Source organism: Cydia amplana, chromosome 23 (assembly GCF_948474715.1).
Source record: "Cydia amplana chromosome 23, ilCydAmpl1.1, whole genome shotgun sequence".
Lineage (NCBI taxonomy): Eukaryota > Metazoa > Arthropoda > Insecta > Lepidoptera > Tortricidae > Cydia > Cydia amplana.
Window position 1 is genome coordinate 2,510,021 of NC_086091.1, and position 23,452 is coordinate 2,533,472.

Genomic DNA, 23,452 nt, shown 5'->3' on the forward strand with positions numbered 1-23,452 from the left:
ATGGAGATAGTTTGCATCCTGGGGACTGACATATATCCTATAGCCTCGAACCGCCCAATGTACATTATGATGTACACTCAGTCTCGATGGAATGTCAACCTTAATTAATAACAAAGTAGCTAGCTAGCATTTCATTTGTCACGTAATATAAAATTTTCGAACAAATTAAATTGAACCCAATTGGAAATACTACTAGATTCAAACTTCCTTGGCTATAATTTTATATGGTGGGCAGCACGAGGATAGGGTAGATTTTAACTATCATCATTCCAAGTAGACGAAGTCGCGGGCTGAAGCTAGTATTCAATAAAACAAGTTGCCGAGTATCTTAGACACTAGACGTCTTTGAATAGAAAGAGCTTCTTAAGCTATTGCCAAGTTTTGACATGCTTTGTAGTCAGCAATTGAGACAGGCAGTCTTTGTCTAGAACTAGTAGTTCAATAATCGTATCTACATAGTATAATCTAAACCCCTAGCACAGAATAAGTAATAGTATTATCATACAGAACGGCCACGCACCGCCCCGCCCCGACTCGGATTACCTCGCCCCGCGACTGGCCGCGACATGAATCTGACGGACTTCTGGCATGCTCTCAGTAGAGCGACTTACGCACACATACACAATGACGCGTGTACAGACGTGCCGCGCACACATGAAACGCAAATCATTTTTGATGTATGCCGTGTCCGCCCTGTGCCCCTAGTGTAAATTTCATTCGATAGCGTGACGAGCGTTCGCGTTTGCGTTATATTTGTATGGGAATTTGAACAGCGCGCCAAGCGGGACGTTTTGGAAACTCAAAATCCCATACAAAATGACACTTAACGTTTGCGTACGTCACGTCACGCTATCGAATGAAATTTGCACTAGGGGTACATAACAGGCTAATTGGAACGTACACTGATATCAGAATATCATGTAAGTATAGTGTAAATCTTTTCAACTGAGCTAGTTTACTTAAAGAGTCTCAAGAATACAATACCATTGAGTGGTAAACCACAAATTAGGATAACTATTACCTCGTAGTAAAAGCAGATTATAACCGCCTTGAAATGTTGGTATAGAGACTCTATTTCTTTAAACAATAGACTACAAATTACACTAACTAAATAATGGCTAACATAACTTTTTTGCATTTTGCACCAAACTACTTAGTGCGTCTGCTAATAAAAATAAAAACAGGGCAATTTACCTAAATATCTCTAATGCGTAAAAATTCTGCGTGTGCCAAATACATTCATATAAACAAGATTCGCGTAGGTATGGTATACTTAAAGTATATGCCTACACATGTTTGAGTACTTTTAGTTAAAAATTACAAAAATGTAAGTCTCGTAAGTGATTAAAAAAATACAAAACATCATGACTTCGGCTGAAAGACAAACAGGCAAAATTTTTCGTGGCTACCTAGTTGGGCTTTTTCAAAAGAAAGCCTCTAAAGGTTCGACAAAGTGCACGAGATACCTTTGGTTTCATGCGTCCATAGGCTACGGTAATCACTTGCCATTAGGCGAGCCATATGCTTGTTTGCCACCGACATAGTATAATACATCGCATAGTAATGAAAGGCCACCCACAGAAACATCGTCTATAGTCATGAAACTGTCAGCATCGTTTTAAATTTAGAATGCTCTACACTTTTTTACATGTAGATATGATAGTCAATTCATTTATCATTCGTTTTATTTACCTCTCCCTCTATTCTATCTCTATCTCCCTCTAAATTCACAGAAGCAACATATATATTATGTCAATGTCCGTCTGTATTCAGCTATTGTGTAAAATTGGCAATGAACACAGTTGTCATGTGACCTGTACTACATAGTTTTAGTTTTAACTCGGCTAATTTGAAATAAACTAGGTATTTGCGGTCAAGGAAAATTTAATATGGGCCACTATGAGATTGCTGAAACCTGTTAGTATACAAGTTAAACTCAGTACTTAGTAATAAAAACTATACCAGTACTGGTCTGTAGTTTTGACCATCACTTTTAGGGTTCTGTACTCAAAAGGATCAAACAAGACCGCGTGTAAGTTAGTTCAATATCAGTTGTTGCTATATGATTTTGAGGTATGCAACACAGAGGTATTTGATTATATTTTTATAAAATTGTTCGTATATCCTTACAACACTGACGTTCGACAGCTTATGCAAATGAATCATTATGTGCTGTAAATTGTCAAATCGCGTCATACACATTGCCAAGTCTACTTAATTATAAGATTAAATTCAAGGGGCTGGAATTTGGGCGCACCTTACTGGGATTCTAAACAATGATAAAAACGCAAATATTATAGAATTCCCTTCAAGAGTTGAGGTGCACCTTGCTAGGGTCAAAGGGATTTGAATTTAAAATACAGTCAAAATTAATAAGATTAATAAATATGCTAAAAAATATGGCCCCAAATTAGACCCCTGTGGTACACTGAAGAGTGTAATAATACAGCGAGACCGAATTATTTTTTATTACCACAGTTGCCGGCTCGAATTGAACGTAAGTTAGACTAATTGAACCGGACACGTAATTGAACCAGTTAAACTACAATATCGAAATTATGCAATTTATTAATTAAGATCCTGTGATTAACTTTATCAAAAGCTTTCGAAAAGTCAGTAAGATTTGACGATCACTATCGACAGCTTATGTCCCGTTTCTATACCGCCTTTCGGTGAAATTCAAGTTTAGGGATTCAATATTTATTTTTTAAATAAATAATAAACAAATAAATATTATAGGGCATTCTTACACAGATACCAAAATACATACCTTCTTCGTCGCTCCCGATCATCAAGTAACGGTCGTATCCGCTGAGATTCCTGTTGGTGCCGAGACCGAAGTCGTTCTGCGTCCATTGCAGCGCCCCGATTTTGTTTTCTACTCGGCAGGGAAGTATCACTTCGGAGCCCACTATCGCTTCCTGGGGACAAAAATTATTGAATATAGTCAATTCTTTTTTTCTTTATGTAGTGTCCAGTGTTGCGAATATTCTATTCATTAAACTATAAGGATTTATTTTGTTTTATGAGGAAAACAGATAAAATAGTGTATCGCTTAATAGTTTTTACGCCTCCCGTCAACAATGTTTATTAAGAGTAGGTGCAAACTATTTTTAAAATAAAATAGATATGTGCCATATACCAAAAAAACATATAACCATAAACTCCAGTACACGAGACTGGAAATTGAACCTGCATCTTAAGTATTCGCGTCTTGCATTTAAATTTCTATTATACACAATAAAACAAATTAAAATATTAATTACTAATATTATCATATCGAACTTGTTTATACCCGCCGTTTTATACAAAAGAAAGTATTCAACTAATATCAAAACGCTTGAAACATCATAAGTCTTCCTCGGCCTAGTTCACCGAATACTAAATAAGTTTCTCATCTAATTACCATAACCATTCAGTCCCTTTCAATCTAACTTCCAAGGCTCCAAAGTTTCAAGGATCTCCTTATGACCTAATGATTGAGTCCTCAGACTAAATAGAGACCAAGAATTATAAAAGACTGTTAATCTCTGTAAAATATCGCCTCTTAAAATAAGGCCACTAAACACGAAAAATTTTAAGCTTAGAATAAATTTAAAAGTGGAAAAATTACTGTCTTGGGTGAGACTTGAGAAGAAGACCACTGTGCGAGCAGAACAGCAATATAATAATGCGCGTGCGATAGAGAGGAACAGGTGGTTAAATGTATGAAGTTCTTCGCGCTAAGCATCCTTTCTTTATCATGGTAACACAAAGTGGTAACACACTATCGCACCGCACCGCGACCTTGATGCGTCGCACCACTAAGTGAGAGCGAGCAACAGATATCTCTTTCTCGCTTCTTTTGCACTTTTAAATGAGGGTGTGATATAGTGGCAATGAATAAAAATTGTTGGATCACTAGTAAGTCGGTAAGTAGGCATATTACGTTATTATAATGTCCATAGGAAAGTCACCCGTTTTCCAGATCGTTTCAGACGTGACTTAAGCCTGAGTTAAGTGGGTGACCTAAAACAATCTATTATTACCTTATCCCTGCCCAAACTTACCTCTATAAAGGCTTCCACTAACACGATTTACCCCAACATATTCAACACCCACACACTCACATAGGCCGATTCTGATTTAACAATTTGATATGGTTTCCATTTTGAGACGACCTTCAGTCGTGTTATCAATCTCAAGCGCACCAATAAGTGCGAGCGAAATGATGACTCCTGGGGGCCAAACCAAATAAAAATCGTACATCGACAACCGCCAAAAGAAAATACAAAATGGGACGGGAGGGAAAAATCACGTGTCTAATACTTCCGTATTTGTATATTTCTATCCACGATTGTCACCTTGGCTAGGCTCTCTAGAGCAAAAGTTCTGACGACTTGATACGGTTTTGATCTTATTCTGATTCGACCTTAAGGATCACACACGCTGATAGGACAAGTCAGCACCAATCAGCGAGAGCCGCTAACGCCTATTGATTGGTGTCAACGGTCAAGGTCGTCAATATAAGATGACCGCTTCAAATTCTAAAAACAGAATTGGCGCCACTGTAACAGTTAGCGATTAGGCCTTAACATAATTTGCAACTAAAATTAAATGCTCCCACAATTTTTGATAAGCCTGTTTTAATGCCGTAGCTTCTTATAGCGAAATGGCGCATTACGTACAAATACCTATGCTAATGCTCAAAGTAATTATAAATTCAAATTAAAACTGTTTAAAGGTGCGCGTTTTATGTCATAAGCGGGGAGCGGATACGATTAGATACGTTTACTTATCTGTTGACCGCTTTATGTTGTATGGTTTTTTATAGTAGTAATACTGAGGTTTTTAAATGATCATTAAGTCAGTGAATTACCGCTTTCCATCAAGTTGGTTGTATAATGTTTATTTGCTACCGAAGTGTATAAAAATAAATTATAGAAAAAGTATATTTAATCATACCTACTGATAAAGTTGATTAAAGTACTAGATGCCTCACGACATCTAAGAAACGTAACATTCTATTATTCACCATATTTTCGCGCCATAAAAGTTTCAAGTTCTAACAGTTTTTTTAATGTCACTTACGTCTTTTACCCTTGGTGCAGTTAATTACAAGTGGATGATGCGAAATGAGTTACCTATATAGTTTTTAATTTGCAAATAAAACCACTTCACTCAATTATAATTAGAGCTCCGACACGCTCAAGTCATCGTCATCATTCAACCGAGATAATTGTTTTCTAAATAATGCGTTTTAAATGAGTTTTTCTAATGACAAGAGTAAGCCGACTCCATAAACGGACTAATGATAAAGTAAAGCGTGAGAACTAGTTTAGTGCCGGTTGTTTTAAACGATCGGTAAGTTATGTTCGTTAAAGTGTAATTGTAACAGGAAATTATCAACTTTGAGATGAGCAATGGGGTCCGCCTTAAAGGATGCCTTTGAACTATAGGCTTATTTTTGTAGGAAAGTAACCACTGCTTCACAAAAAAAATTCAATTAAGAAACAAATGGTTTGCGGAGGGAGACAAGAATCAGAACAGTTTAGGTATTTTATAGTTTCAAATTAGCTTTTGCCCGAGACTTACCGTGGAATGATGATGTCTGTGATAAAGAATAACCTAACTCCTTCCCATACCAAAATGATCAAATTTTTTTATAGGTGCCATATTGAATATTACACGGTTGGGAAAACATCGTGAGGAAACCGGACGGGATTAGTTGCCAAGCGGCCCTCAGGCCCCCGTGAACCGTGACAAAATGCCGGGTTAACGCGAGGAAGATGATGATGATTGAATGTTACACGTGTCATAAAACGTTTATTTTTTCCTACTGTATTTTAAGTAAATTTAAAATCTGTCTAAGCTCCTTTAGAAAGCTAAAAGGGAGATAGCGACAATGAAATTTTTCTTATAATAACCATATTTTTGTATGTAATGGCACAGGCCTCCTATGCGCGAGAGGGCTTGAGCTATATATAATAGTACCCATGATGCCCTACTGCGCATACACATACTCATACACCTTTGAATTTCTTCTCAGGATTTCCAGTTTCCACACGATGTTTTCCTTCCTTCTCTGATAAGGAAGTGGTAAATATAAAATGAAATTTCATACATAATAAGTTCCAGAACATATTTATTGTAATCCCGCCTTCCATAAAAACGCTGTAATCTTATAACTTAAAACTCTTTCCTCAAAAACTCGCTGACAGAAACACGAGATTGTTAACTCCTAATATTTATGGTTTACAGCATTAAATCTATACCACAAATTATGTATGTATATATGTATATCACGCTAATCTCCTAATGTATATTCAGAACACATAATTGTTCAGCATTTCTTTGATATGTTTGACATAATGTTAAATATTCATGTTGATTATATCTGAATTATTTACGTGGCTTTTCTTATCGGGTCATCGGGTCGTCTATCCAGGAAATATAGAAAATTCTGGTTTTAGAAATTGTCTTCTACATATTACTGTTTTAGTGTAGGTACTTTAGAAGTCAAACCTCAGTTTAAAACTTCAAAGTATTACTAATAGGGAATGCAAATCGGTTATTTTCGGTTATTTTTTGTATTGAAATAATCGGTTATTAACCGAAACCGCGGTTATTTCCATACAAAAAATAACCGATTTGCATTCCCTAATTACTAATTGTGTACGTACTTACATAATTCAGTATACGATATAAATTTACTCATGATCATCATTGGCCTTTGCGTCAATTGCAGTTAAAAATAACTAACATAGGTTTAAAATGGTTAATCACGTTCTCTATAAAGGCTAAAGAAAAGTGTGCAAATTTTACTGTATAATAATCTAACTGCTTTATTTCAAAACGTTCTACGATTCTACAAAACGCTGCTGGCTGAACCCACGGCACTTTAAACTAAAATAGCGCCCGTTTTTTTAAAGTTGTATAAGACTATGTCCTGATGACAGTCTTATTATTACCGTATTATTAATACTTAACTCGCTATAAGCTCCATAATTCTAATAAACATTTCTTGAGCTAACTCCTACTTAGTAATAATCACGGATACCACTTTTATTACCAAGTAAATTAATAATTACCATATTGTAAACCTGGAGCTCGATTCGGATCTCAGAACTTGTTACGGTTTTAAGAATAAGAATAAGAATAAGAAATGTTTATTAGCACAAATAATAATTAATAACACAAGATAAAATAACACAAAACTAAGATTCAATTACATAAATATTTCTGCCAAAAGGTCCCCACTCAGCTTTTTCTCTTGATCTGGTTTTGATCTTGTTTTGATACGACTTTGAAGATCGCACGCTGATTGGTGCATGTGAAATGAAGCGAAAGTTGTGCGTGAGATGATAAAGATTATAGATGGGCCGAATATGGACTTAATGGGCCGAATATTCGTATGAGCTGAAAAAAGGGTTGGGCTAAAACTGCCTAAAGGAAGACGCACGCGCCGGAGCTACGTTTTCAATAGAAAGTATCACGTGACCACCTGTCGTTGTCATAGAAGTGTAAGCGCCGGAAGCTCCGGCCCGGACACGGCCCGGTCTGACGTGAGTCATCCTTCAAGCTACAATATGCTACGCTATATGATGCGCGCCAATCGCCAACACGATATCCAAGGTCGTATCAAAACCAGTTCACGTTAGTAAATCTGAATAGTCCTGGACATACGCCGTTATTATTTTAAGATTTGTTATTTTATGACGAATATTATGTCGTAAAAAATAATAATTGATCCGTTGAACGAAGCGTAAAGGTATAAACAAGTTATTGCTTTATAGAAGGCTTAATAGCTGTGAAATGGACATGATAAAAGTTGAATAGTATAACCAAAAACAATTAAAAAAAGTCTTAGTTACTTTTGCCAAGTTTCAATTGTTTTTTTTATGACTAAATCACTGTATTGTACAAAAATCGAAACAAAATAGGATAAATAACATTGATTAGCACTTTGATTTGTGTCTTTTTCGAGTACATAGGTTTAGGTAGGTACATTTGCCACTAAACGCAAGTAATACATTTTTTAATTTAAAAAAAAAACACTAATAAATGTGTAAACCCACCCTTAACCGTATTGGTTGATCTAATAATAAGTTTGACAATGATTTATGATAATATTTAACTATTTTTTCTACTCCCGTACTTTTATTTGTCATTTAAAAGGTCGTGCACACACCTTTAAAACCCTACCTTATAGTTGTCAAGACATGTCTTTAGTCTATTCCCCAAAAAAGAATTTGTGCATACACGCAGTATCTTTTTAGCGATTTTACGATACTTCATGTAATGACCACTTAAAAAATATTGAATGAAATACAGTGTTGCCAACCTTATTTTAATGTCATCTCTGACAAATAAGTGAACCATAGATATGTTTTTTTTTTTAATTTCATTCATTCATTCATTCTTTTCCCGCCCGTACCCTCCATTTTTGCTACTTCTTGGATTAAAAATATTTGTTAAATTTACAAATTTATTTCAAAGTAAGTGCTTGGTCGTAGAAAAATTATTGTATGCAACATTATTTAACTGAGTCAAAAAATACTCGTGGCGTCTTTATTAACAATTTTCGGCTTCACCTCAAATTGTTACTCACGCCACTCGCCTTTTTTGACCTCTCTTAAACAACGGTTGCATAAAATACTATAAATTAGATTCAATATAGCTTGGGGCAACCAAAACAGAAGTGAAACCAGATTAAAGTTCGACGACCGATCATAAAACTGACAGAACATAAAAAAATCGTAAAAACCTACTTTAACCCCAAATGATCGGCTCTGTGACACAATTTAACAGTGAAATTAATGAGTTCGGATCGAGAGTGCTGCGTGGGGACTAATTAGTATGAAATTGATATAGCTTCGTCTGATTGTAATTTGTATGAATAAAATAACTTTTGCATTAAGTATATGACTCTATATCAGTTATACGTTGCTTTTAAGTAAATTGGGTAGGTACACTTATGCAAGGTGTAAGAAAAATTGTGGGGATCCGTTTAAGGTCATATTCGGTATAATATTAAGATTAGAAAAAAATAGAAAAGACATTTTATTACGCAAACTTTTTCTTTATCTATGGGGCAAGTCGTCCTAATCGGCCAACCCTCCATAGACACCAGGCAATACAAAGGCAACTTTTCATGTCAAAAATTTGTAAGAAGTAGGTTGACAGTAACTTGTTGAAACGCTTGCTTGCTTGCTTTTGGGTGAATCAACTTTTACATGTCACTCGTTGCCCATGGTTACGTTCCCCTGGGTCACTCTTTAAAACCTGATTTTAAGGCATTTAAATTCTCAAAACACGCTTTTTTGTGAAACTTATAAACCCTTTCCATAGAGGGTCGTGTACCAAGCGTGTCAGAAGGAGGTGGTGGACTATGTCCTCTAACAAACTATGCTACTATTGTCTCTTGGGTGACCGGACAGAATAACAACAAGAAATACACCCTTGTACTTCTTGAACTTGACTTCTTAAATACTTCTTGAGCAAAAGCAGTAACTGACCTGGTCTCCCGGCTCCCTCGCGAACCTCTGCTCCTGGTACCCATAGCTGCAGCTCAGCAGCACCAGCAGCAGCACTTCCGTCCAACTTCCGGTCCTTCCGGTCCACAAGCTCGGTAGGGCCGCCATGTCATTGACATGGTCTTGACATGCTTATAACGGAGGTCCGGGCATATCTGAAACGAAAGAAATGTGAAATTAATAATATAAATAAATAATAAATACATTTTACATACTCGTATAGATAAATATAGTGTGTCAAGCCGGATATGTCAGTAGCAATGAAAAGCAACTAAAGTATGCCTAGGAAACGAACAAAAAGCAGCAATGTACATCGAACAACGATGAAAAGTTGAAAAGTTGTTCGGAACTGTCACCTTTTGCGTTTAACTGACAGGCCGCTATCGTCCGGCGGACTGGTAATCAGTGGGCCCCTTTAGACAGATCTGAACGTGGGTATATGCCTAGCTAATATTATGCAGTGACAGTGAAGAGCAACATCATATCCGAACCATGTAGTGTTTGCTCTCAAAAACAAGAATGTATAATTAACTCATTCTTTATTAATAAGTAACTAATGACATCCCAACGACATATGCAAAATATTTCGCACCGCATTTCATTAAAAAGATATAAACTAGCCATTTCCTTTGCCACAAGTGTAAAAAGTCATGGGAACAAGCCGCGAATGATAATTATCGGGAGTGGGCATGAAATAATTATAAAAAGTAGGCGTTGGAATAATGTTTGAACACGTGGCCCGGGTGACGTGGATAGGAATGAATGGAAGTGACATAATATAATACCTCTCGTGTCGAATGATGATCTCTATGACAGTACATTTTTGTATGGAGTAGCTGTCACGTAAAATGTTTGTAAACTTTTTTTGAAAGTTTATCACCATCATTTGTTTAGAAATGTAACATGTAACATTCAAGTAATAAAAATAGGGTAAAATGTTATTCATCTATTATTTTTTAAATTTACAAAAAAGAATCGAAGGAGCTGTCATAGGGGCCACCATTTTCGCATTCGATGCTTGAGGTAAAAAGATAAAGATAAAGATAAAAAGATAGTTTATTCAAGTAGGCATAATTACAATGAGCTTATGAACGTCAAATAAAGCTAGGTAGACCGGCTCCAACCCTACACCTCTGCCCCGAGAAGATTTAAATCCCCTCTCAATTGGGTATCCCAATATGGGACCGGCAACAAACTCGGCGGGACACATCTTTTCAAGTAAGTACCTATAGTATAACTGATAACTTGGCAAGTGATAAAAAATTTGAAGTGTTGGCAGAACCACACTTTGTCACTGCAAAATTAGCGTCATCCGCTCTACTCTACAGGAAAGTGTCACTGACATTCACGTTGGGACCGGTCTACACATTGATTAGTGATTATTGCTATTTCGCGCATTTGCTACTTGCTCCTAAAGTCAATTTTTTTATTCGGTAGTAGTAGTAGTACTAAAATAACATTTCATAGTATGAAATGACACATGATGTTCATACTACGAAATGTCATTTTAGTCTACTGAATAAAAAAATAGACTCTAGCGTTTAGTGGAAAATGTATGAACTACCAATAAACAATTATAGCCTGACCAGTAATATATGATAATTGTCAAGAGGGCGCTGTTATTCTCATGTATAGGGTGACAATTCAGTGTAGTATGAAAAAATTAGTTCCAGTGAAATTCCACAACATGGCGCACCCTCAATAGATCCTGGTTCACCTATAAACACTAATCAATGTGTAAACAGACCCCAAAGTAACCGTATAGAAGTATTTCCCGAAGCGGTGAAGTTTAAAATTTTTCCTTTTATAATAAAGAGGCCCACTGATTAACAGTCCGGACGGTATCGGCCTGTCAGTTATTCGGAACTGTCAACATTGTTCTAACTGACAGGCCGATACCGTCCGGTGGACTGTTAATCAGTGGGCCGTTAAGAGGTCTATTTCCTTGTTAAACTGTAACAGTACGCAAGCCGCTTCCAGTGTTTAGAATATCACAGATAAGGACCAGCACATGGCCCCACATGTGGCAACGGAATTTAGTGTAAACTGTTTTTGTGCAATGTTTTTGTACTAATATGGTTAGATGCGCTTAAATTGCGCGTGAAGCGTTCCGCAGTATAAAAAATATGTTTAAGTATGTATTTTGACTTGTACTTAACCTTTCAAGCGGCATACGTCATTTTTGAGTAGTTGGAATTTCGATTTTAATTTAGCAAATTCTAAATTTAAATGACGTAAATTGGCCGGTTTTTTCATTATTTATTTACATATTTATAAAATTATATTTCTTAGGCATTCATTAGTTTAAAGCAATTTGCATCCTCTTTCTTATTAATGTTAACTTTTTCAACACTGTCCTTCTCACCCGCAAAAAAGTAAAAAAATAAACTGTTATGTTAACAAAAAGTAACATTTGCTTGTAAAAAAATGTTTAAAGTAGATCCTGACAAATAATTGGTTCTTTTTTGCTTTTCCCCTACGGAACTCCAAAGAAATAAACATTTACACAAAACCACAGTTTTGTTTGTAATAACTTTAAAAGGATAATGCAGTTTTGTTTAAGTTCACACGGAACTTAATACTGTTAGTGTTATTCTAGCAAGTTTTACAGTAACTTTAAACATAGTATAAAACAAGTCGCTTCCCGCTGTCTGTCTGTCCCTATGTATGCTTAGATCTTTAAAACTGCGCAACGGATTTTGATGCGGTATTTTTTTAAAGATAGAGTGATTCAAGAGGAAGGTTTATGTATAATTTGTTAACCCGTGCGAAGCCGGGGCGGGTCGCTAGTTATGATATATAAATAAAAGAACACTTTACGGAATAAAATATCCAGATAAACTGTTAAGGCATATGGGAACACAGGTACTTACGTAGTTCAACGAAAATGTGTAGTATCAGTAACACTGTTGTCTGACAAAAAATTACATCGGCAACTTTTATAAATTTTTTTTCATGACAAACATTTAGGTACGATTTTTAGAGACGTAAAGCCAGGAAATTAGAGGGAAACAAAAGATATGGCGCGCCGCGCGAAAATTGCAATGGAAGATATGGCATATGGCAATTGCAATGAATAAATGAATAGGTAAGCTAACAACATAGCCTATAATATAAACATCGCCATATATTACACTATGAATAAAGTTGCTAATTTTATATTCAAACATGGGCAGCGTGCTTGTTTGGCACCCACGTAACATATGAAGGCGGGCATTTGTGTCGTTCCGTATAAAAAGGGGCCAAGGCGGTTGGCACTTTCGCCATTATTATCTATTCTCCAAATGCGACGCTTGGACGTAAAACATATTTTTTATCCCTATTATGAAGTTACCCTAACGCACTTTCAATTTAATTACATAGTATAAAACAAAGTCGCTTCCCGCTGTCTGTATCTATGTATGCTTAGATCTTTAAAACTATGCAACGGATTTTTTTAATAGATAGATTGATTCAAGAGGAAGGTTTATGTATAATTTGTTAACCCGTGCGAAGCCGGGGCGGGTCGCTAGTTTAAAAATAAAATTACTTTATTTTAAATGCCCATTGAAGCCTAAGTCTTAAGTTATTATTAATCCGCCATTAAATATAACAGCCCAAAATAAGTTTTAAATATCCGTCATTTGATTTTAAATTATCTGTAACATTTCCATTTTTAAGAGCGAGTCAAGCCTCGTTTACACAAAAAGAGCAACTATATTTTTGACACAATGTTGTTTCTAGTACAGTCGCCATCAGATATATCGGAGCGGCCGAGGTGTTCACAATATCTGAACACGCACTCTAACGCCCTGACAATAGAGGCGTGTTCAGATATTTGTGAGCGCCTCAGACGCGTTTTATACTTTTATGTTAGTCTCCATGTCCTGAGTGAAGGCTAACGTGCTCTAAGGGTCGACTCGGTTTTACACTCTAATAATTTAGTCGAAACTAGAGTTCTTTTCTGCTTTTTGTATGAATTTACAAAAAAAATGTATTTGTGTAGAATTCATGGGACAATACATACAATTACACTTACACTCTTTACTGTAATTTTGATTAAACGTAAAAAATGTTTTAACTACCCTATAAAAAGACTCAATCTTCTAACAAAAACGACACTGACTTATCTAATGCATATCATCTAGACGTAATAAGTATGTGACGTATTTTAAAGTTCGAATCGGACTGCAGTCTCGTAAAATCTAGTTCGAATTGTTCAAAAGGCTCAAAATACCAACACTAATCTTATTTCTAGTACTATAGAGCGTTTCATAGATTTTTGTAACGACTGGACCCGTGTAAACGAGGCCTAACATTTTAAAACTTAAACCAAAATTAATTAATGCCTAATTTTAACCATTAAAAAGAGCCGTAAATCGTAGGTAACTGTTCTACTTACATTAAACATGCATTAAACAGCAGGATTGATTGTCACCCTCACATTAATCAAAATTCAACCTTAACTCAACGAGATAAGGTGCCCGCCATGTGATTTATTATCACGGTTTTCCTATAAGTTACGATCAAAGTGTAATTTTCAAAACAGCTTATTTTATAAGAAAAAGGCGCTTACGACGTTTTGATATAGTAAGTGGTTTGGCAAACTTTACTATGGATTATGCTCTAAGCATATTGGTAAGTTATAGTAATCCATTTACATAGTAATTTTGGCAAAGACAATCCCTACTAATGTTATGAATGCGAATGTAAGTTTATCTGTCTATCTGTTACCTATTTACCCTTAAACCGCTGAACCGATTTAGATGAAATTTGGTATGGAGATAGTTTGAAGCCATGCGAAGGATATAATTTGATAGTTTTTAACAATAATCATCATCATCATTCGACGCAAATGAAGTCGCGGACAGATACTAGTTTTCTATAAGGATTTGTTTGATGATCAAGTACCTACCTAATTAATCATAGGTAATATATTTTGAATGAAACAAAAAATGGAAGGAATTTTGCATCAACTAAAATATTTTAATATTTTCTTATTGATTTAGATTTTAGAATCCTGGGGAATAACGAGTAAAGTTTAATTGATTTTCTTTAAAGGGGCCCACTGATTACCAGTCCGCCGGACGGTATCGGCCTGTCAGTTGTTCGGAACTGTCAACTTTTTGTTCTAACTGACAGGCCGATACCGTCCGGCGGACTGTTAATCAGTGGGCCCCTTTAAAGATTTGCATATATAAGATGTTTATGATTATGATACAATTTTAATAATTTAGAAAAGTAAGTCAAATCTAACTTGGTTGATTAAAATAGGAATACTAACATATAAACATTACAATAAAAGTAAAAGCCTGTAAATATCATAAATCGTACCTATTAATTACTCAGACAGACTACTTAATATCAACTTCCATTCAAATTTGCACCCTATCATAACTGCAAAAAGAATAAATTCATTGAGCAAAATGCCCAATCAATATAGAAAGGGGGTTATTCACAACGCCTAATTATGAGACATTCATTATCACTTCAACTTTGACTTTATTATTCAATTTTAAACCTTAAAACTTGGTATTAAGGTCTTTGTCAAGATTTAACCTATATTTTAAATGTGTAGAATGTCATTGACTTTCAATGCGTGTGGTCCGCTGATGGAATATCGAATGTCGTTCGAAATCGGTCATGTGACAACAAGATGGTTAGGGACATGTGGCTTTCCACCAGAATAAGGTTCATTTTATCTAATATTCCAACAGAAATTCTGTTAGAAAAGTCCTTATTGCAAATGAAGCATAAGGACCCTTATCTGGAAAGCCACATATGTTGGGTTTGGGATTAGGAAAGATTTCTAAAGTGCGGCCGTTTTCAATTATTAGCTTGATTTACGAGGATGTTTTGAAGAGAATTAGTAGGAATATGGGATTTTTTTTATTTAAAATTGTAGGTATGAGATCAACCGAGGTAAATGCGTCACTTGAGGCAAATGCGTCTTTTAAAGATTTCTTCTAAACGGAAAATTTTAGAACTATTGCAATCCTCTCTGTTTGAAGTGTGGTCACTGAACTTTGCTAATGCAGATGGCTATAATAGTTCTAAAATGTTCCGTTTAGAAGAAATTTTTAAAATACGCATTTACCTCTTATAATTTGTTTATGTTATTTCCATCCAGAGTCTGGAGCTCTCTTGATTCTAATATGGAAAAAGTGTGTCCCAATATTTCCATATATTTTTCAATACTTGCATTCCATTACTCTGATAAAAAGTGTAAGAAAATATAAAAGGAACATTTAAAAAAAAATTGGCAAATGTTCAAAATTATAAAATTCTAAATTGTATTTTTCAAGTAGGCCTCAGGGGATCTTTCATGTAAATAAATACATCAATTACAATGACATGACACGGTTGACTGGAAAAGATCCCATACAGGGATAAGTTCGCCTTTGTTGTATTCAATTCTCTTTGTAACTGTGATTCTTGTTTTCTATGTACAATAAATACATTATAAACCAACGGTGAAATTTAAATAATAACTAAACACATAAGTTAAAGTTACTCCAGAAAACCAAGTAACACAAAATACAAATACAAATACAAATACAAAAGGTATGTAGATATAAATAGACAAAGATCGTGGCTGGCAGGTGACGCATCCCCACTTAGGTACACACACACGTGCAAATTTAGAAACGTAAAATGCAATGGTCTAAGCTCGTGACGGAGTGTATTCTGTACCTCTTCTTCCTCGCGTCGTCCCGGCATTTTGCCACGGCTCATGGGAGCTTGGGGTCCGATTGGCAACTAATCCCAGGCACTAGTTTTTACGAAAACGACTGCCATCTGACCTTCCAACCCAGAGGGTAAACTAAGCCCTTATTGGGATTAGTCCGGTTTCCTCACGATGTTCCTTCACCGAAAAGCGACTGGTAAATATTAAATGATATTTCGTACATAAGTTCCGAAAAACTCATTAGTACGAGCCGGGGTTTGAACCCGCGACCTCCGGATTGCAAGTCGCACGCTCTTACCGCTAGGCCACCGGCGCTTTGTATTGTAGTGTATTCTAGGGAATTTAAAAATGACCAGAATTTCATAATTTCATAGATCAAAGCTATAATTTCACTCTCAATCGAAACCAATTTCATAAATTGTATTTTTATGTTTTGACTATGAGTAATACAGTCATGTATATGTACGTACAAGTACGAGCGAAATGCACGATAACCGAATGACATCAGTTAGGTGTCATTCTGATATCAGTGTACGTTCTAATTAACCTGTACCCCTATTGTAAATTTCATTCGATAGCGTGACGTGACATACGCGTTTGTGTAAGTGTAAGTGTAAGGCCTGAGTGGACGCTCGAGTTGGGCGTGCAGCGGAGCGGGGCGTGCTGCGTGCATGTTAAACAAATGCACGCGTATAGTAGCGGCCTTAGTGCACGCTGCTCAAATTACTTGTGAGCCCGACGCCACGCTGCTCAAATTACTTGTGAGCCCGACGCCTGCACGCTGCACGCCCCGCCGAACGCTCCGCTTCGAGCGTCCACTCAGGCCTTACACTTAGTCTCATTTTGTATGGGATTTTGAGTTACCAAAATGTCCCGCTTGGCGCGTCAAAATCCCATACAAAAATAGAGATAACGCAAACGCGCTCGTCACGCTATCGAATGAAATTTACACTAGGGGTTCGGCTTATCTCTCGCTTTTAGAATAGGCGCCCCCCGCGTTTTAGTTTAGCTCCAGTCTAAATTCGTACCGAGCGTTGAACCTAAGTGGGATTCCATTGTTTTTCGAAATAAGCCCCCATCTGAAATGTCTTCTTTAAATAGGTCGATAATGGAAATTCGAATGCATTGGATGTTTTGTATCCGTTGTCTTGGATAAATACGTTCAAGAGGAAAACGGGTACTTTTTGTGTACCGGTTTATTTTACCCGCTTCGTAAAGTCGCCATCAGATATATCAGAGCGGCTATGGTGCTCACAAATATCTGAACACGTCTCTATTGCCAAGGGGTTAGAGTGCGTGTTCAGATATTGTGAACACCTTGGCCGCTCCGATATAGGTATCTGATAGCGACTGTATAGTTCACAGCCCAATTCGAGTTGTAATTATTCGATCTGTTTCCGATATGATACTGAATAGAGAAAAAGATTATGAACAGAGATTTGACAGACGTTTACGAATAAATCCACTAAAAAATATAAAAAACGTGAAGATTTTTTGTTACCTGTTCACAACTAAAATCACTAGGGTTTACAAATGCACTACTCTTTATTATACTCCACAATAAAATACACAGTGAATTAAAGATCGATGCACACATTAGGCGGTATTGTTACTACGAGAAATCTGTTTTAAAAACACTGGTTTCTGTCCGTCCGTCTTTCTCACTCAACTATAACTAATTTTCATATCCAGGTAATCACCTGGGCCCTTTAGGATCTTTGCCAAAACCCTATAACTAGGCTGTCTGCCAATACGGTCACCAACAATTCTTAACAATAGGGTAAACCTGAAGGGAAATGTAAAAATATAATATCTATTGAGGCGGCCTAAAAACCCATTTTACGCGCCTACGTCGAGTCTCAATTGCTGTTTTAAATCTGTAACAAGTGTAACAGCTAGTATTTATTTACTGTAACTAGGATTATACGTAATTAGCTATTAGAACTTCAAGGTTATATTTATGTTCAGTCAGCAGCAGAAGTTGCTGAGCGGGCGAGGTGTTTAAAATTACCTTGACACGCTCTTATTCTCTTAATAATAAAGTCGCGTCAAGATCATTTTGAACACCTTGCCCGTTTAGCAACTTCTGCTGCTGACTGTTCAATCCTTGTTTGTTTAGAGCTTATTTTAGTCCGTGGCTCAGTATGTGTTTATACAAATTGTAAAAAAACCGGCCAAGTGAGAGTAGGACTCGCGTTCCAAGGGTTCCGTACATTAAGTCCGACTCACGCTTGACTGCACATTTCTAATGGGTTTTCCTGTCATCTATAAAATAACTATTTTGTGTTTTTTTTAATAATTTTAGACGCAGTAGTTTCGTAGACAAAAGGGGGGGAATGGTCAGACAGACAGACGACTGATCCTATAAGGGTTCCATTTTTTCCTTTTGAGGTACGGAACCCTAAAAATGGAACACCGAAACCTGACGAAGTGAGCTTGCGAAAGGAAGATAAAAATGTCATCACGTATTATAAAAGCACTCATCGCTTTTAGCGAGCTACATTTAAATCAACAGTTTACTAGAGTAACCATTTATTTTGGAAGCCCTAGTGGTAAGCTTTTGAAATGTTATTGTTAATATTTTTGAAGTGAAAACTTCTTTAGCGGCGCTGTGCACTTTTTGAGGTGGGGAAAAATGTTAAACTCGCGACAGGTCACGCGTGACCGACAGATTCGACAGATTGAAAATTCGTAAGACGGACACGTGACCTGATCGAAAAACTGTTACAATGTCATTGAGTTTTCACTTCTGCCGGCACTCCCGGAGTGCAACCCGTTGTTTTTTTGTTTTAAAGATGACACACGCTAGACCGGGACGGGGCCGGGCCGGAGCTTCCGGCGCTTCGTTTTCTATGTAAAGCACCACGCGATCACCGATCAGCCGTCATAGAAAATGACATGTCGGACGCGTCGGCCCGGACAGGGCCCGGTCTAGCGTGAGTCATAGTTTACATTAAACTATACAGCGTGTATTTTTGACACGACCCAGGGTACTTAGTATATGCCCTAATTAATTACATTCATAATGTTTTACAAAAAAAAATGCTTTTGTTTGTCCATAAAACAATTCAGCAAGCAATGAATCACTACTTTGTTTGTATTCAAAAAGTAGCATTTACTGACGCTAAGTTAATTAGCTAGATTTAAGCTATGTACCTACTGTGTATAGTGTGTATTAATAAATTAAATAATTAATTAATAAAAAAAGTCACAACTGTGATGTCTATGTACGCAATAAATTATTGCCACTCTCAAAAATTATCCAATTATACAAAATTTTATAACGAAACAGTATATGGTATTATAATAAAAAATATATAAATAGTACTTTTCTAATTGAATGAATATGAATTTTGTGATATCCTGTTATGATATTTTGTAATTTCTCTTTTTTTACTGTAAGTAGTAGAAATGACCTATCTTAGATTAAGTGTAAGATATACTGCTGTATTCGAAGTTTAAGATATTTACAAGAGACGACACGTACTAGATCCATTCAAGATACGTTATAGTTTAGATTTCAACTAGTTCTCTTTTGCAGCGCAATTCGGGCAACCAATGTCACTTTTACTATAGATCGTGTTAGATATGTATTAGATGTGAATTAGATCTCTAAGTAATATCTTGTGGAAATCGTTCAAGAGTGTCTCCAGAATCGCGGAAATGTCAAATTTGACAGGTTAGATCTTAAACATATCGTTATCGTATCTTGGCGATGTCTAAAAGATATCTAATAGATGTCTATTTCAAAATCCGAATCGGGCCCATAGTCAATATTCAGACACAATTGTAATACCTATTGTTAATGAATACATAAATAATAATAATTAAGTCGACTCAGAAATGATAAAGCTACTTAATTATTACAAAGCTTCACGCTTCCTTCAAAGCTTCAGCCCTAAGCTTTTATTGCAAAAGGAAATGTTCTATTTCTGTCTGTCTGTCTGTCTGGCTTCTCAGAAACATTAACATAGGAGCCATCTTAGTGAGCGTAACTAGGTACGTCTTTTTACAAGACTTGTATCTATTTAAGTATAAAAGTCACTTATTTTATAAGTGTCGTTGAATCTACTTAAATAGGTAAATATAAAATGACTGTTTTTAAAGTTACGCTAATAAAGTAGTAATAGTAATATAATATACGTAGTGAAAGAATGAGGGTGATTCAAATGCACTATATTTAGGTAAGTTAAATACCTTGAAGAAAGTTTTTGGTCACTTTTGCAGGTGAACTTGCTCACTAAGGCAGCCTTTCCACTGAAACGGAGTTGAACGGAGATGAGAAGAGGCATTTACCAAATAGCATATTGGTTCTCTTTCCTGCTCCGCTGGGTTTAAACCAATGCACGCACGTCTCCTCTCATCTCCGCCTCAATGGAAAGGCAGCCTTACGTTAGAAAGGCTCATGACAGATGTTTAAGGGAACTGACAGATATATGTCCTGTTTAAATCCTGTTAAATTTAAATTTTATGTCAAAATACCTTACATCATTTTGGAACAGAGCTGATACTTTTCAAACTACCGGATCGATTTCTATCAAACATAGCTAACAGCCACCGCAACTAAACTAGCTTTCGCGTAAAAAACCGCATCGAAATCGGTTCATCCGTTGGAGAGGTACGATGCCACAGACAGACAGATATTGGCGTCAAATACACCCCTCTTTTCGTCGGGTGTTAAAATTTTCAAGTGATTGCTTCTAAAAAAGATCGTGGGTTTGAATTCGGCCTTACACCAATGTGTGTCGAAAACTGTTGTCTCGTACCCATACATTTATATTATGTTTGGTTTGGATTAAATGCCTTCTACAGCTGAATACTAGTTAAATGCTGAATTCTAAATTTAAGAATTAGTTTTTAGGGTTCCGTACCCAAAGGGTAAAAACGGGACTCTATTACTAAGACTCCGCTGTCCGTCCGTCCGTCCGTCTGTCACCAGGCTGTATCTCACGAACCGTGTTAGCTAGACAGTTAAAATTTTCACAGATGATGTATTTCTGTTGCCGCTATAACAACAAATACTAAAAACAGAATAAAATAAAGATTTAAGTGGGGCTCCCATACAACAAACGTGATTTTTGACCGAAGTTAAGCAACTTCGGGCGGGGTCAGTACTTGGATGGGTGACCGTTTTTTTGCTTGTTTTGCTCTATTTTTTTTTGATGGTGCGGAACCCTCCGTGCGCGAGTCCGACTCGCACTTGGCCGGTTTTTTTACTATTTATCCTTTGAAGCGCGAAAAATTAAGACAGGTTTTTGAAATTAATAATGTCATGGAACTACGATAAAATATTTCACAACATTCAGCCACATTTCCCGTTAGTCATCTCTAGAACCGGTTCTGACTTGTCGGATAAATTTAGTTGACGGAAAATGTCATGTGCTGAATATGCTGAATTTATGTTTCCACTTACGTAGATTTGGATTTAGATTTAGATTTATTTATTTCATAATATGAAATTACAATATAAATTATTTTACACTAATCTATACGAATTTATATTATGATCGTCAAGTAGGAAAATAACAATTGATAATAATTATACAAATGTCAAGCAATACACAATTTAAAAACCATTATAAGCAATAATTTAAAAACATATTAACTAACAATGTCAAATAATATAAAATGAAAAAACAATGTTAATACAGTAAGCATGGATATCTCATAATGATCGTCAAATTAAAATTAAAACGAAATACAGGTCAATAAAAAATTTGTTACATTAAATTTATTGTATTACAGGTCATTTCCATATATTCATTTACAGAATATAATGGATTATCCAATAAAAAGAGTCTCAATTGGCGTTCAAATGATTCGTCAGATTGTTCGGTTCGCAATTTTGCGATATAATATAAACTATGTAGGTACCTAGGTACTTGATATTATTAAATTTAAATTTAAAAGTGGAAAAGTTACTGTCTTGGGTGAGACTTGAACTTGGAACTCCGGTAGCCGTTTAAGAAGTGTAACGCTCTTACGGTAGATGTCGCTAAGGGTCCCCTAGACCCATAATATGGTGGAAAGATTTGCTGGCTATGGATGAGGTCTTGGTGGCTCAGATGGCAGAGCGCTGGAATATCGATCCAGAGGCCGTGAGTTCAAGTCTCACCCAAGACAGTAATTTTTCCACTTTTAAATTTATTCTGAAGCTTAATAGCATCGGTCGCAGACGTTTCTGCTTGTAAAAAATTAAATTATTAAATTTGTAGAACGACTGTCTAGTGTCTATACATCAGTTATGTTAAATAACACAAGCAATAGAAAATTAATTCTTGGAGGAAAGTTAATGAAAATATGGAAAAAAATATTTGACAACAATAAAATAATTAGGTTATTAGGTACTTATTTTTTTTGCTTTAATTAGTCCTTGTATATGTGAATCTATAAAGTATCAAATCAAACTCTTTGCTATTGAATGACCACTATGAAATGTAGACTGATATTTTACGAAGTATTGTATTGTAGCAGGGGCAGGGCAGGCAGGCAGGGGCTATGAAAAGTGGGCATGCAATGGAGTGGAGTAAAAAAGATAAGATAAGATAAAAAAGATAGTTTATTCAAGTAGGCATAATTACAATGCGCTTATGAACGTCAAATAAAGCTAGGTAGACCGGCTCCAACCCTACACCTCTGCCCCGAGAAGATTTAAATCCCCCCTCAATTGGAGGAGGGTATCAAAAAAATACTTATTTGAAATAAAAAATAGAATAGTACCGAAGCATAGACTGAAATTCACGTAGTATAAGACTTGGAAATTTAAAATAGTTATCACTTATTTTCTTCGCATTTTCCGAAATGCTCCACTAAAGCTAGAAATTCCATTGTCTAAAACTGAAAAATTCCCGCACCACAGAAATTCAAGAACAATGCCGGCCACGTAATTTCCAAAACTGCCAAAAAAAAGCAAAACTGCCTTCCATTTTTAAAAACCCATACCTCATTCCAGACATGCGCGATCGCCGATCACAAAGAACTTTGCACCAATTTCAAGCACTTTCCATTTCGCGAAATTCGAAATTTGAAATTCCGAATTCGAGATTCGAATCGTCGACTATTCGGGAGCGACGATACGTGACTAAGCCACATGTATAGTTTAGAATACTGTTGTATTTTTAGAATACGCCCCCTTGTCTGAGGGCGCGACCACGTGGCCATATCCGCTTGAAAAAATGGTCAAGTGCGAGCGGATGCTAATGTAAATCAATTTTAGGAAATGGTTAAGAGGAGGCGTGGAGCCAGGAATTTTGAAGAAGGAAACAAAGCC

The 23,452-nt window shown here is 36.1% G+C and overlaps 1 protein-coding gene and 1 long non-coding RNA gene across 5 annotated transcripts in view; both read right to left on the reverse strand.

Annotated features, from left to right (window-relative positions):
- Positions 1–9,649, reverse strand: part of LOC134658797 (irregular chiasm C-roughest protein-like) — a 36,444-nt gene extending 26,795 nt beyond the window's left edge. For all 4 annotated transcript variants that reach the window (XM_063514451.1, XM_063514453.1, XM_063514450.1 and 1 more), the window contains exons 1-2: positions 9,498–9,649; positions 2,771–2,921 (exon numbers count right to left, since the gene is read on the reverse strand). In XM_063514451.1, the coding sequence (XP_063370521.1) occupies positions 2,771–2,921; positions 9,498–9,623 (277 nt within the window). In that variant the 5' untranslated portion in view covers positions 9,624–9,649. The remainder of the gene's footprint in view (positions 1–2,770; positions 2,922–9,497) is intronic.
- The window catches only part of LOC134658881 (uncharacterized), a 379,350-nt gene that overhangs the window by 253,691 nt on the left and 102,207 nt on the right, over positions 1–23,452 (reverse strand). The gene's annotated exons all lie outside the window — the stretch shown is intronic.